Source organism: Natrix helvetica (assembly GCF_964273705.1).
Source record: "Natrix helvetica genome assembly, chromosome: 13".
NCBI classification, from domain to species: domain Eukaryota; kingdom Metazoa; phylum Chordata; class Lepidosauria; order Squamata; family Natricidae; genus Natrix; species Natrix helvetica.
Window position 1 is genome coordinate 15485912 of NC_138557.1, and position 13630 is coordinate 15499541.

At 48.8% G+C, this 13630-nt stretch overlaps 1 protein-coding gene across 2 annotated transcripts; it reads right to left on the minus strand.

Annotated features, from left to right (window-relative positions):
- Positions 1 to 13: 13 nt before the first annotated feature.
- MLST8 (MTOR associated protein, LST8 homolog) lies at positions 14 to 10368 on the minus strand. 2 transcript variants are annotated; one of them, XM_081965374.1, is made up of 9 exons: positions 10285 to 10368; positions 9981 to 10119; positions 9843 to 9894; positions 6228 to 6390; positions 4648 to 4723; positions 4405 to 4557; positions 4178 to 4302; positions 2645 to 2808; positions 14 to 850 (listed from the first exon to the last, which is right to left on the minus strand). In XM_081965374.1, the coding sequence occupies exons 2-9, from the start codon at positions 10107 to 10109 to the stop codon at positions 732 to 734; spliced, it is 981 nt and encodes a 326-aa protein (XP_081821500.1). In that variant the 5' UTR covers positions 10110 to 10119; positions 10285 to 10368; the 3' UTR covers positions 14 to 731. The 2 variants fall into 2 exon arrangements, with proteins under 2 accessions (XP_081821500.1, XP_081821499.1); XM_081965373.1 differs by having other exon boundaries at positions 10211 to 10336.
- Between the last annotated feature and the right edge of the window lie 3262 nt (positions 10369 to 13630).

Here is a 13630-nt window from a genome sequence, read left to right on the forward strand (position 1 = left end):
AATAATTGTTTCTGAAGTAGCTTTATGGTGAAGGTCAGATCCATACAAACATTATGTGAAAGAAAACCTTTTTTTTTAAAAAAAAACCATCATGTATGGGACTCTTTGATTTGGGATGTGAGCATGTCCGGTTAGAGAGAGAAGTCGGCCTTCTCGACTGACGAGGAGGCTTCCCCTTCCCTTCCCCCCAGATGACCCAGCAGGGCTGCCTGGGGAAGGGAGGGCCAGACTCAAGCCTGCCCCTCCTGCAAGGGGAAGGGCACCCTCTTCAGTGGCAACCTTTTTCCCTTTGCCATCAGGCTGGTTAGCAGGCAGAGCCCACAATTACTCTGGAGTCAGTGCCCGCTCCCAAATGAAGCCTGGGGGGCAGGGGTGGGAGGAGGGGGGCAGAAAAGGGGGCTCAGGAAGGAGATCCAGCTCACCCCAGACTCAGGGCACAGGAGGCTCTTCCTAGAGGCAGCCAAGACTAGGATACCCGTCACCGCCCTGCTTCAAAGCCTCCTCTGCCAGCTCCATGCTGGCTTTAAGAAGGCGCTATAAACGGGGAGCCCACGGGGGCCCAGCCACTCTTGCCAACTAAACCGAAGGGCAGGGAGTGCGGCCTCAGCCAAGTTCGGCCGGCTCCGCTCTCTCGGCAGAAAGAAGCAGTGGCTGATGGGGCCCAGCAGGAATCCTTTCCTTTGTCCAGAAGGCAGACTGGCGGGTGAAGAGGTGCCGTCCCAGCTTGCTCCTCAGCCCAAGACGCTGTCGTTGAAAGCCAGGCAGACGACCGCCTTCTGATGCCCGCTGTATTCTCTCTTGATCTCCCCCGTCTCCACACACCAGAGCCTGGCCAAGTTGTCTGACGAGGCTGCAGGGGGGAAAAGGAGAGTTCAGGGGAGCGGCACCCGGAAAGGAGGGACAGATAGCCAAAGGCTGACCGTTTCTCTAAAACAGGGTCCCCAAACTTGGCAATTTTAAGACTTGTGGACTTCAGCTCCCAGAATTCCCCAGCCAGCAAAGGTTTAAGACAGTGTTTCTCAAACTTTGCCTTTTCAAGACATGTGGACTTCAACTCCCAAAATTCCTCATTTTGCTCATTTCCCCCCTCCCTTTTAGAAGTCCACCCACACTGGCTGGGGTATTCTGGGAGTTGAAGTCCACATGTCTTAAAATTGCCAAGTTTGAGAAACACTGGTTTGAGACTTGTGGACTTCAACTCCCAGAATTCCCCAACCAGATTTGCTGGCTGAGGAATTCTGGGAGTTGAAGTCCACAAGTCTTAAAGTTGCCAAGTTTGGAGACCCCTGCTCTAGAAGGGCCCAACCCTTGCCAAGAATTCATGATGGAAGACCCCCCACAGAAAACAGGACCAGGTCACGTTTTTGAGAGCATGAGGGAACTCCGTGGGTCAAAGCCTTTGGACATCCATGACCATCGGGGACACAAGATGGCAGCCTCTTTAGTTGTCAAAGGGGAGTCCCACAAAGGGCAAAGACCCCTCCCCAGTGTATTGGGTGCAGAAGAACATGTTTCCTAATGGTACAAGCAGCACAAGAAGGTGGAAGTGGCCCCAGGATGGACAAGGCCTCCACTTCACTGAATGGGTTCAAGCAGAGACCGAACAATCTGCCTGCACTGATTTTGCGTGGATTTATGCACAGAGCAGGGGATGGGCTCTACAGCCTCAAGGACAGAGGTCTTCAAAGTTGGCAACTTTAAGACTTGTGGACTTCAACTCCCAGAATTCTCCAGCCAGCATAGCTGAAGTCTTAACCTTGCCAGGTTTGGGGACCCCTGCTCAAGGGCCTTTCCAACTCTAGGATCTTAGGCCTTAAAACAGGGGTGTCCAAACTTGGCAACTTTAAGACTTGTGGACTTCAACTCCCAGAATTCCCCAGCCAGCTCTGCTCTGCTGGCTGGGGAATTCTGGGAGTTGAAGTCCACAAGTCTTAAAGTTGCCAAGTTTGGTCACCCCTGCCTTAAAAGAACATCACAAAGCCTGAGAGACCAGTTCATGGCTTGCCTCTACAACAGGGGCTGGCCAGTGAATTGGTCCTTCTTTCCTTTTGCAGAATATGGGATAATATAGGTACTCCTCGACTTACAACCGCTCGTTTAGTGACTATTTGAAGTTACGACAACACCGAGAAAGGTGACTTACGACCATTTGTCACGCTTATGACGGTTGCGGCATCCCCACGGTCGCACGATTGAAATTCAGGCACTTGGCAAACTGACTCACATTCATGACGGTTGCAGAGTCCCGGTATGTGTTTGTATGTGTGTGAGATGCGATTTCCTTTTCGCGATCTTCGGACAAGCAAAGCCAGATAAACTTAACAACCGTGTTACTAATCTGACAACTGTAGTGATTCACTCAACAACTGTGGCAAGAAAAGTCATAAAATGGGGCAAGAGTCACTTAAGTACTGTCTCACTAGGCAACAGATTCTGGGTTCCATTGTGGTCCATAAGTTGAGAACTGCTTGTACTGCTCTAGGGAGAACGGGTGTGTTCAGAATGCTACTGAAGTGGCAGCTACGTTTTATATTTTGGGCAAAAGGGGGAAAGGAAGAGATGCATCCACTCTTCCTTGCTCCAGGATGGCCGCCCGAGAGCAGCTTCCTTGCCCAGGTGGGCCTATGGGCTCCGCCCCTCTCACCTGTGACAATGTACTGGGAATCCCCCGAAAAAGCACAGTCCCACATCCAGCCGCGGGAGGTCTCCCCGGGGTTGTTGCTCTTGATGCTCAGCTCCGTCATCAGCGAGAAGTTGGAGGTCCTCCATATTTTGCACGTCTGGTCAGCAGAGCAAGTGGCCAAAAGCCTGGAGAAAGGAGAGAAAGCAAAGCAGCTGAAAGAAGGAGCCTGTCAGATCCGGCCCGTTACTCCAAATCGGAGCAGGTTAATTCCTTTTCTGGCCTTATCTTAGGACAGTGGTGTCCAAACTTGGGAACTTTAAGACTTGTGGACTTCAGCTCCCAGAATTCCCCAGCCAGCTGGCTGGGGAATTCTGGGAGTTGAAGTCCACAAGTCTTAAAGTTCCCAAGTTTGGACACCCCTGTCTTAGGAAGTGGGAAGTTATCTTCCCGCCTCTTTGGAAGAAAGATGGTTCAAAATGGCTCCCAGATGTCTCCAAGACTGGAAAGATCAAGAACTGGCAAAGAAGATGAAAGGAACGGCTAGATCAGGCCTGGTTAATCAGGCCCCCAAATTCAGGGTAGATCTTGGTCTCCTAATATGGGCAAGGCTTGGGGGGGGGGGTCTTAACTATCTCTGATGAAGAACCTGCCCCATGTCCCTGCCCCCATCTCTCTGCCACCTTGTTCACCACTTGAGGCTGGACTGGACAGGGCAGGAAAGAGGGACTCTCTGCTCCCCATCCAGTGTTGTGGCCCGCCAGCAGTCAGCAGAGCTGGCAGCAGAGGAGGTTGGGAAGGAAGATGGGCCAGTCCTGGAGTCTGAGGAAGACTCTGTGTTGGAGGCAGAGAGTGGGCCAGGGCCGTCTGACAGTTATCAGCTGCCTTCAGAGTCAGACAGCAGTGAGGCAGAGGAACAGTTGGAGCCTGTTCCCAGTGTGCGCATGCGCAGAGTTGCCAGACGAAGGGAACAGCTAAAGAACAGGGGTCGACTTGGGAGTAAGGCCACAGGTGGAGGATGAATGGCCCCTCCCAGAGGCAATAAAAGAGGAGTGAAAGGGGAGGGGAGTTTTCAGGAGACAATTAGTTCGCTTCATTGGTTCGTGACTCTCCAAATATCAGCCTGGCAGTTCTCCAAGCCAGATAAGGTCCGTGCCTGTAAATCCTCCCTTGAAAGACTTTGCTGGATGTAAATGAGCAGAATTCACAGTAAATTAATAAAAGGGGGTTTTGTCGGAACAAGGATTTTGCTTCATGTTCTCGGGAAGCCTCGGTCAGAGCACCCAGTTATGACTGGACTTGAGTTCCAGATCAGCTTTTACAAACATTCTTCCAAGTCTGAAGTGCATCCGAGGTTGGACAGAGAGTGTCAGGAGACGCAGGGCCACTGTAAGAGGGAAATGTCATAACCATAGCTCAGCCCACATGTTGCATGCCAACACTCCTCCTCTTGCCCGAAGTCAGCTTGATCTGCCAGGGCCAATATTTCTTCCCCAAGAGGGAAGATCCCTGCTTTTCCAGGGCCAAGAAAACAGAGCAATCTCACCAACTACTCACGTGGAGTCCGGGCTGAATTTGCACTGGAGTGCATAGCGGTTGTGCGCAGGGATCTTGGTCTTGGGGATGAGCTGGGTGACCTCATCTCCAATGCCCCCCGTGAGATTCCAGACGTAACAGTTGCCCTGCAAGAGGAGAGGTGAGTGAAAGCACCTGGTCCGCAGCCTCTATGCCACGACGAAGGCTAACCGAGGAACTCAAGTTAGTCCATCCCAGGCTGTCCTTACCGAACTGTTGACCGCAGCCATGTAGCTGGCATCTGGATCAATGTGTACCGCGTTGACCGAGACCTCTGGCTCTGGGATGAGCTGCTCGTTGTGGTCCGTTTTCAGGTCCCAGATGTGGATAGCGCCACTCTGGTCTCCGACAATGAGCTCAGCCTGGGAGGAAACAAACCAGGGGAGGTTTTGGTCCTTCCTGCACCCTCTTCCCCCACACAGCACGAGAGCAGGGGACCCCGCCGCAGCTACCTGATTGGGATGCAAGCAGACGCAGTTGATGGGCGCATTCACCTGGAAAATGCGCTGGCACTGAAGATTCCGTGACCTAGGAAGACACAAACAACACGATGGGGGTGAGCCCAGGGACTGCTGGCACTCCTTGCACTCCAGGGACCTTCCAAAGAGTCTAACAGCAAGGGCCATGATGCTGTTGAAGGCTGCTCTGGCATAGCCATCCCTGCTTTCCTTAAATGGCCGGGTTTCTTAAAAGTTAATCACTGGGCCTTCTCTTCCAAAACAGGTTGGGGGCAGTGGTGAAATGCAATTATTTTTACTACTGGTTCTGTGGGCGTGCCAGGGGAAGGATACTGCAAAATCTCCATTCCCGCCCCACTCTGGGGCCAGCCAAAGGTGGCATTTGCCGGTTCTCCAAACTACTCAAAATCTCCACTACGGGTTCTCTGAACTAGTCAAAATATCCGCTACCGGTTCTCTAGAACCTGTCAAAACCTGCTGGATTTGGCATCAGGTCAGGAGAGATGTTTTCAGCTGCAGTTGCTGGATGGCAAATGTTTTTGTTAGAAAAAGTACAGGCATCTTTAAGAAGGGTGTGCAACCTTGGCTATTTTAAGACTTCGTGGACTTCAACTCCCAGAATTCACCCTTGCTTGGGCTTCAAGCAGGGTATCTGCCCTCTCCGTGAAAACCTCGAAGCATTTGGCCCTCAGAATTCCCAAGATGTATTTTTCAGTCCTACAAGGAGCAGGGTGTACTCACTGGCTTCCTCCCCTCTTCATCCCTTCCCTTTCCCTCTTTCTAGGTAAGGCAAAACCATAAAGCAGCAAACCTCAGGAAGGCACTTTGGAGAAAAGATGAAAGTTCACCAAAACCCATGCTGAGGTGCCTCCGATAGAGATTCTGCTCACGGGAGAAAAAACCACCACCTCCACATTCAGCACCCAGAGGAACATCTCAGTCATTTTGGAGTTGGTTCTCTAATATCACACGAAGAAACTCCCGATTTCGGAGCAGCTTCTCACCCCACCGGTTTCAAAGCTGCCCAGCCTCCCTTCAGACTCTCTTGCTGGCGATGGGGTGCACAGGCCAGCCTGACGGGCACCCCCAACTCAAGCGGAAACTATATCTATGCAGGCACTCAGTGCCTCGTGATGTCCGCAGCGCCCTTGGTGGGCTGCAACTGTCCTCTGTAAATTGTACGAATGATGCACCTTTAACAAGGGAGCAAAATCTTACAAGATCTCTCTCATATAAGATGCCATGAAATCCGAGGCATTCGATTTCCTAAACCGGGAGTCTCCAACCTTGGCAACTTCAAGCCTGGAGGACTTCAACTCCCAGAATTCCCCAGCCAGCTGGAATTCTGGGAGTTGCAGTCCGCCAGGCTTAACGCTGCCAAGGTTGGAGACTCCTGTTCTGAATCATCGTTTGGCCAGCTCCATTCCCCACTTTATGCAATGTGCAAAGGTGCCCATTGCGTGGGCAAGATGAACGTCTGATTCCTCCTCGGTTGCCCCCTTCCCATGTCTGCCTATTCGGGGTCTGTCTTGGGCTTCCCCTGTAAGGTACGAGGTCAACCCTAAAAGTCCCACCGGAGGTCCCAGATGCGAGCCATGCAGTCCTCGCCCCCCGTGTACATCCACCGTCCGTCTTCGTGGAAGCCAACCGAGGTGATGTTCTTGCTCACTCCGTCGTAGTTGATCACCGGGTTGGGGTTATTGGAGTTCAGGTCATACATGCGGATGTGCTGGTAACCTGGACAAGAGACACCAACTAGTTGGTAAGGAAGTCAAAGCAACAAAACAGTTTCAGACAGAGAGAAATGCAGGGACGTGCGGTCAGGGGAGGCAGGGGAGGCAGGGCCTCACCTCTCTTCATGAAATAATAGTATTTAATATTATAATATTATATACATTATAATATTATATACATCCGTCTGGCCGCGCCCGGGAGCTGCGGAGGCAGAAATGTTGTCGGTGCTCCCGGATGACGAAGCCACGAAAGCGACTGGGGAACGACGAGAACCTTCCTGCCTCTGCTGGATTTCGCGCGCTCCTCGCGACTGCAATATGCAGTCGTGAGGAGCGCGCAAAGTCCAGCAGAGGCAGGAAGGTTCTCGTCATTCCCCAGTCGCTTTCGAAGACTGCAGAGCGCGAGCCGGCGGAGCACGCTCAGGAAGGCGGGGAATGGGATCACGTGTGCTGGAGGCTTAGGCAGCCTCAGCCTCCAGCACACGTGGTCCCATTCCCCGCCTTCCTGATGACGTCACCAGCCTCACCAGCCATAAACCTCACCGCACGTCACTGAGAAATAGCACTAGCTAGGTGTCAAGCATGCCTCCCTCAGTAACCAAGAAAGAAACCTCCCAATTCCAATGGTTGTGGAATTAAAAGTACTTTTACTGGTTATGAATAGATAGCAGCGAAGTAAAGCAAGGTCTGAGGCAGAAAAGCGCAAAATCATACATATCAAACATTTGCCCAACCCCCTCCTTCCAACAACCCCCACCCAATTGCCCAATATGCATCTCCCTTAGGTGTCATGTGGGTTTCATCTCCAAGAAGCATCATCAGGCAGGACGGTTGGCCTTGACCAGGTCCAAACATCGGCCATCAGCATGCAGAGATGATGGTGAAGACAAAACTCCCTTTTTTACTAATTATTCTCATCCCAAATACCACGCCCTCCCCCCATTGCCATGGCAGCCGAAAGCAAGCAAGCGAAGCAGAGGCTGACACTAGGTCAGCATTAGGCTCCTTCTGAACTCTTAAAAGGGATTGAAACAACTGCTCCCACCAACCCACGAGAGACTGAAAGTCACTTGTCTGTCATTAATCTTAATCTTAACTTGGGTAAGACTCATCCGACTGCCTGGAAGCTCCCTCATGGTTTCTTTTAAAAAAGGGATGAAGTAGCAATAGCACTTAGACTTCTATATTGCTTCACAGAGCTTTACAGCCCTAAGGGGTTTACAGAGTCAGCCTCTTGCCCCCAACAATCTGGGTCCTCATTTTGCCCACCTTGGAAGGAGGGAAGGCTGAGTCAACCTTGAGCTGGTTAGGATCGAACTCCTGGCAGTCGGCAGAGTTTAGCCCGCCATGCTTCATTTAACCACTGCGCCACCACAGCTAATCAGCAAGAACATTTAATAATAATAATAATAATAATAATAATAATAATAATAATAATAATAATAATAATAATAATAATAATAAAATATTTATTTCTTAGCCGCACCCTCTCCCGAAGGACTCGGGGCGGCGTACAACAAAACATATAAAATACATATCTAGACAAGACATACATATAACAAAGACGTATACTAAGACGTGTACAAGGAGGAGGTGGGCTGGTGAATAAAAACAATTAAAATCACAATGTTTAAAAAACCCCTAAATAAATAAATACAATTAAATTACACAAATAAAAAACCCGTCAGGAGTTTTTTAAGACTTATATACCGCTTCACAGTGCTTTATAGCCTTCTCTAAGTGGTTTACAGAGTCAGCCTCTTGCCCCCAACAATCTGGGTCCTCATTTTACCCACCTCGGAAGGATGGAAGGCTGAGTCAACCTTGAGCCTGGTGGGATTTGATCTGCCGAATTGCGGTCTAAGTGCTATTGCTATTTGTTAAGTGAATCACCGCAGCTGTTAAGTTAGTAAGATGGCTGTTAAGTGGATCTCGCTTCCCCGTTGACTTTGCTTGACAGAAGGTTGCAAAAGGGGATCACACAACCCCAAGACACTGCGACCTTCATAAATAGGAGTCAGTTGCCAAGTGCCTGGAATTTGATCCTGTGACCATGGGGATGCTGTAGCAGTCATAAGCATGAAAAAGCCACTTTGGCGGTGCAGAAGCGCTATAGCTATTATTGGTTTGCATGCCTGGTAGGACCCAGACGCATCTTTATCTGCAGCAATACCCAGAGCGGTGTGTGTGTGTGTGTGTGTGTGTGTGTGTGTCCAACCTGCAACCAGGTACTGAGCCCATCCAGAACCGGCCTGCCCTAGCAGGATGGATTTGATTTAAAGCAAGTTGATTTAAATCACGATTTAAATCACTAGTAAAAAGGCTTGGTTTAAACCAACTCGATTTAAATCATAATTTTTAAAGAGCAGCTGTCATCTTTGTCCCGCAGTGACTCCTTCTCTGACCTGTTGTTGATTCACAGTTCCAATATTGCAGAATATACAGCCTAATTCCTGCATAATTAAGCTCCATTTAATGCTGAATAAACTAAATAGAATAACGGAAGGGACCTTGGAGGTCTTCTAGTCCAACCCCCTGCTTAGGCAGGACACCCTACACCACTTCAGATAAATGGTTAGCCAATCTCTTGTTAAAAACTTCCAGTTTTGGAGCATTCATAACCTCTGGAGTCAAGTTGTTCCACTATTCCACAAATTGTTAATGTATCTTAAATAGAAAACTATCTTTAGATAGATTTCTACCCCAAAAGCATTTTATTTAAATGAATTTGATAAAAATAAAAAAAATCTGTTTGAAATTTTTAAAAATCTGATTTACATTAAAAAAAACATTTTTCCCCAAAAAAAACTTTATTGAGAATTTAAAACATTAAATACAAATACCTTTAAAAATAGTTTTGTATAAGTTACAATCCTTTTTGACAGTACTAACATAACCATGTACTATTGAAATACATTTTTATACATTCCTAATTATTCCTCTGTCGATACATCTATTGTTTGTAAGCTTTACATTTCATGTTCCTGTTATTTATCCATGGATACCATTTTCCCCAAACTATATAATATTCTGAGCCTTCCTTGTCCCTTAACTCCAAGGTGAATTTATCCATTTCTGCGCAATCGAGAATTTTTTGAATGCTGATACAAAAGGCTGTATAATTACTTTATATTGTTACGTATGTTTTTTTTCTTGTTGTGTTTTTCTTTCTGTTTTTAAAGGTAAAAATGTTTAATAAAACCTATTTTTTTTAAAAAGGTATCCAACAGTCAGTCTTGCATGGCATCCCTTCCCCAACATTGCGCCAGCGCTATTCTCCCTACTGAAATCACGTGCAAAATTAAACATGTTTAAAAGCATCGGTTTTTCTGCAACCTGCGCCCAAGCCACTCGCACCAAACATTTGCCCCCAGCCCACCGGTCGCAAAGCCCGAGGAAGCCCCCTCCCCAGAGAAGCCAGCCAAGCCCTGAGCCGTCTCTCCAGGGCTCCCTTACCTGCCGCGGCCACCATGGTGCGGTCCGGCGTGATCTCCAGGGCGTTGACCTGCTGCGGGCGGCGTTAAGGAAGCCTTCGGGGACCCGGCCGAGACCCCCAGCCCGACCCTCGACCCCCGGGGGCGCCCCAAAGGATACGGAGTCCTGGTGCTGGACGGTCCGCGTGCAGATGCCGCTGTGCGCCTGCCAGAAGCGCACCGTGTGGTCGTAGCCGGCCGTGGCCAGGATGACCGGGTCGCTGCCCACCGTGCCCTGCGCGGGGTTCATGCCGGCGGCCCTGCGGGGAGAGGGGGAGGGAGGGAGGAGCGGTGGGCGCTGGTTAGGGGAGACGTCACCCCTCCCCGGCCGGGCTCCTGCAGGCGGCCCACCTGGCAGGGACGTTGTGGGCAGAGAGCAGCAGGAGCCCCCCCCCTCTTCCGTATCCCTCTGCAGGTCAGCTCACCTGCAGCGCTCCGGTAGCAGCCCCGCGCATGCGCGAGCCGTGTTTGGCCAGGGGCCAGCATCGAACTCTCGGGTTAGGGGCGTCCTCCCCTACGCATGCGCGCGACGCGGGTCCCCGCCCCTTTCCGTGCCAAACTCGAGCCGCGGCGGCCGTTTTTGGCCCATAGACTCCCCACTTCGCCTCGGCTTCCGGGTTCCTTTCCACAATTATTTTGTTTTTGTTTTTCCCCCGAGGCAAGACGGAGGACGGGATTGCAAAGCCTACCTGCTCCCCCTTTTCAACCAGCGGCCTTCTGGAAGCTCCCTTGGAAGGGCGAGTTTAGAGCCCGTTAGGATTGACTCGAGGGCGCTTCAGCGCTGGGTGGAGAACCGGTCGAGGGGCGGTGTGAGGCAGCCCTCCAATGGAGCCACAGAAGGGGACGCTTTTCTGACTTCGGGTTCAGCACCTCGTGAGAACCCAGCCATCATTCCTCGACACCGCCGGCCCGGCTTAACGCGACCCACTTTTTCGTCAGTTTCACCGGGAGCTCGTGACCAACTGACAGCGCAACGCGCGGCCTCCTCTTCACTGTTCGTAGCTCTACCGCCTTTCGTCCCCGCAGAAGAGCGGCCTCTGGCGAGACGGCACCAGGTAAGCGCGCGATTGGCTTTCGGCCGCGACTGGGCGGGGCCTCGCAGATCGTCTGGACCAGGGTTTCTCGGAGGTGGGCGGAGTTCCACTCCCTGCCTGCTGGGTGAGGAATTCTGGGAGTTGAAGTCCACCCATCTTCATGTGCCTAAAGTTGACACCCACCGATCCATCCAACCCTCTCGCTGCCTTTCTCGGTGCACTGAATGGCCATCCCTCCTCTGTTGAATCCCCCTTTTGCGAAATTAGGCCTACCACTTGCTGTGGCAACTCTGTCCCAGGCCTCTAAACTTGGCAACTTTAAGACTTCTTTTTTTTATATAAAGTTTTTTTTTATTAGATAAACATTAAAAACATTGGACATAGTGTGACATTTCTGGCATAAATGTTTCCATATAGTGCAGGGGTGTCCAAACTTGAGAACTTTAAGACTTGTGGACTTCAATGCCCAGAATTCCCCAGCCAGCCTGGCTGGGAATTCTGGGCATTGAAGTCCACAAGTCTTAAAGTTCTCAAGTTTGGACACCCCTGATATAGTGATTAGATCTTACAACAATTACAGGGAAGTAAGGGAAGAAGAAAGGGGAAGGAAGAAAGTAGAGGAGGGAGAAAAGAAAGGGAAAATAAGGTGGTGCTACAACAGGCGGAAGGGATGGTAAAGAAAGCAACCCAAACTGTATATTATAACCTATTAAATGGAATAACAAATGTATAAGAATGACAAACGTAAAGAATAATAACAATTATGTGAGTGTATGCTTACAATGGTATGTAAGAGAACAAAAAATAAAAATAAAAATCCATCAGTAACAATTACACTTTATGTCCGTTAAATAGGTATGTGTAGTCAGTCAGATTACCTGTCCATTGATCCTTTTTCTATATAATATTACTAATTATACAAATACATATCCAATTCACACATTCTTAATGCCATATTTTCCAGTTCTTGTCTGTGTTTTTCTGTCCCTTTGCCCCTCATTCTGAGGGCCTTTTCCCCTCATTTCTAACCATCGGTACCATTTGTCCCAGATTTCGGGATACTCTGTCTCATCCTTGTCTTTGAGCTCTGGAGTCAGTCTGTCCATCTCTGCGCACGTCAGTATCTTATTTATTATTTCTTGTTCCGGGGGGAACGTTAAGACTTGAATGCATGAATGAGCTGCAAGTGACCTTGGAGGTCTTCTAGTCCAGCCCCCTGCTGAACCTGGCTTCCACAGGTGCTGAGAAACAGCTCTTCTGCCTTCTCCCAGACTAAACACATCCAAAGCCTCTAATTGTTCTCAGGATCTTTCCTTCCAGGCTGCTCATTGCTCTCCTGGGTCTCCTCTGGCTGTAGTTTGTCATTGTCCTTCCTGAATGGCAGGACTCAGAAGTGGGTAGTGCGCAGGGCTGTCTTAACCCATGGGCCTGATGGGCACTTCCCTGTGGGACCCACGAGCAGAGGGGACCCATACTAATCTGGCTATGTTAACTCTTCAATGCATCTTGTATCATATAAATACTGCAACGTATTTATTACATTTTACTGCATTTTTTATTAATACTAAAATGCCAATAAAATAAATATGTTTAATTTTATAGACCATGTACATTTTTATTCCCATGAAGTAGTTGTCACAGGGCCCCCAGTATCGAGCTTTGCCCAGAGCCCGTAATGCCGTTAAGACAGCCCTAGGTAGTGGTTTAAGGTCTGCTATCACATTTGCCTTGTGTTGGACTTCAATGTGTGTTTTGCCCCTTGATCGTCCCAGCCATGCAGTCTGGATCCTTGGGAGGTTGTAACCAAGGTGACCTCTTATCCTCTTAAGCGTAACTCACTCACCTTTGCTTGGTGGGGATTAAACATCTTGATCAGCAAAGTTTCTCAGTCCTCTGAAAGGAATCAGAGAATGTTCACTTCTTGTAATCAACTCATGCAGCAGTTTGTCAATAACATTCAGAGTACTGAAGGGATGAAAAATACCTTGAGATCATCTTGATAGAACAATCCTTTCTTGTAATGTACTGGCATAATTGACCATCCAGCCTCCAACTGAGCACCTCCTGAGAACTTACTCTATGTTCTAAGTCTGACCAGTGCAGAATAGCAAGGAGCAACTCTATACTTCTTTTGATGTGGTCAAGGATCACAGGTTAAATGTTTATTTTGCAGTTGAATCCCTCTTTTTAAACTAGAATAAAATATGGATTAAAAATATAAGAATGAAGACGTGGCATAAAAGGGACAGTTAGAAGCTTGCTTAAAGGGACAGGGAAATGTCATCAGCCTTCAACCACAATGTGTTCCAGCAAATGTACCTATGTCAAAAGTCCAAAACCACAAGGTTCAATTAAAGTTCATTAATGATATGTAGTCCATACCTGTAACAAAAGGAGAAGTAAGACCCCCATCTCCTTATAAGGCTTTTTCCTCAAGGTAACCAATAAGAAATGAGTTAAGTGTTTCCGTGTTACGCTGTCTTTGAGAATGTATAAGAATGCGTGCATCAATAATAAAGATTGTTCAGAAATTCACAACGTTAGCCATGGGCTAACTTTTCTGAACCTGGCTGCCAAATAAACTCCTCCTGTATCCTGAGAAGTCTAAGTCTGTCATTTTCTGCAACATTTTGGCTCTGATGTACCTTGGGATTCAGAATGATATCCAGATCTTTTTCACATGCAGTCTATCCAGTGCAGTCACTTCAACAGGCAAATGCCTTTGATTTTTTTAAAA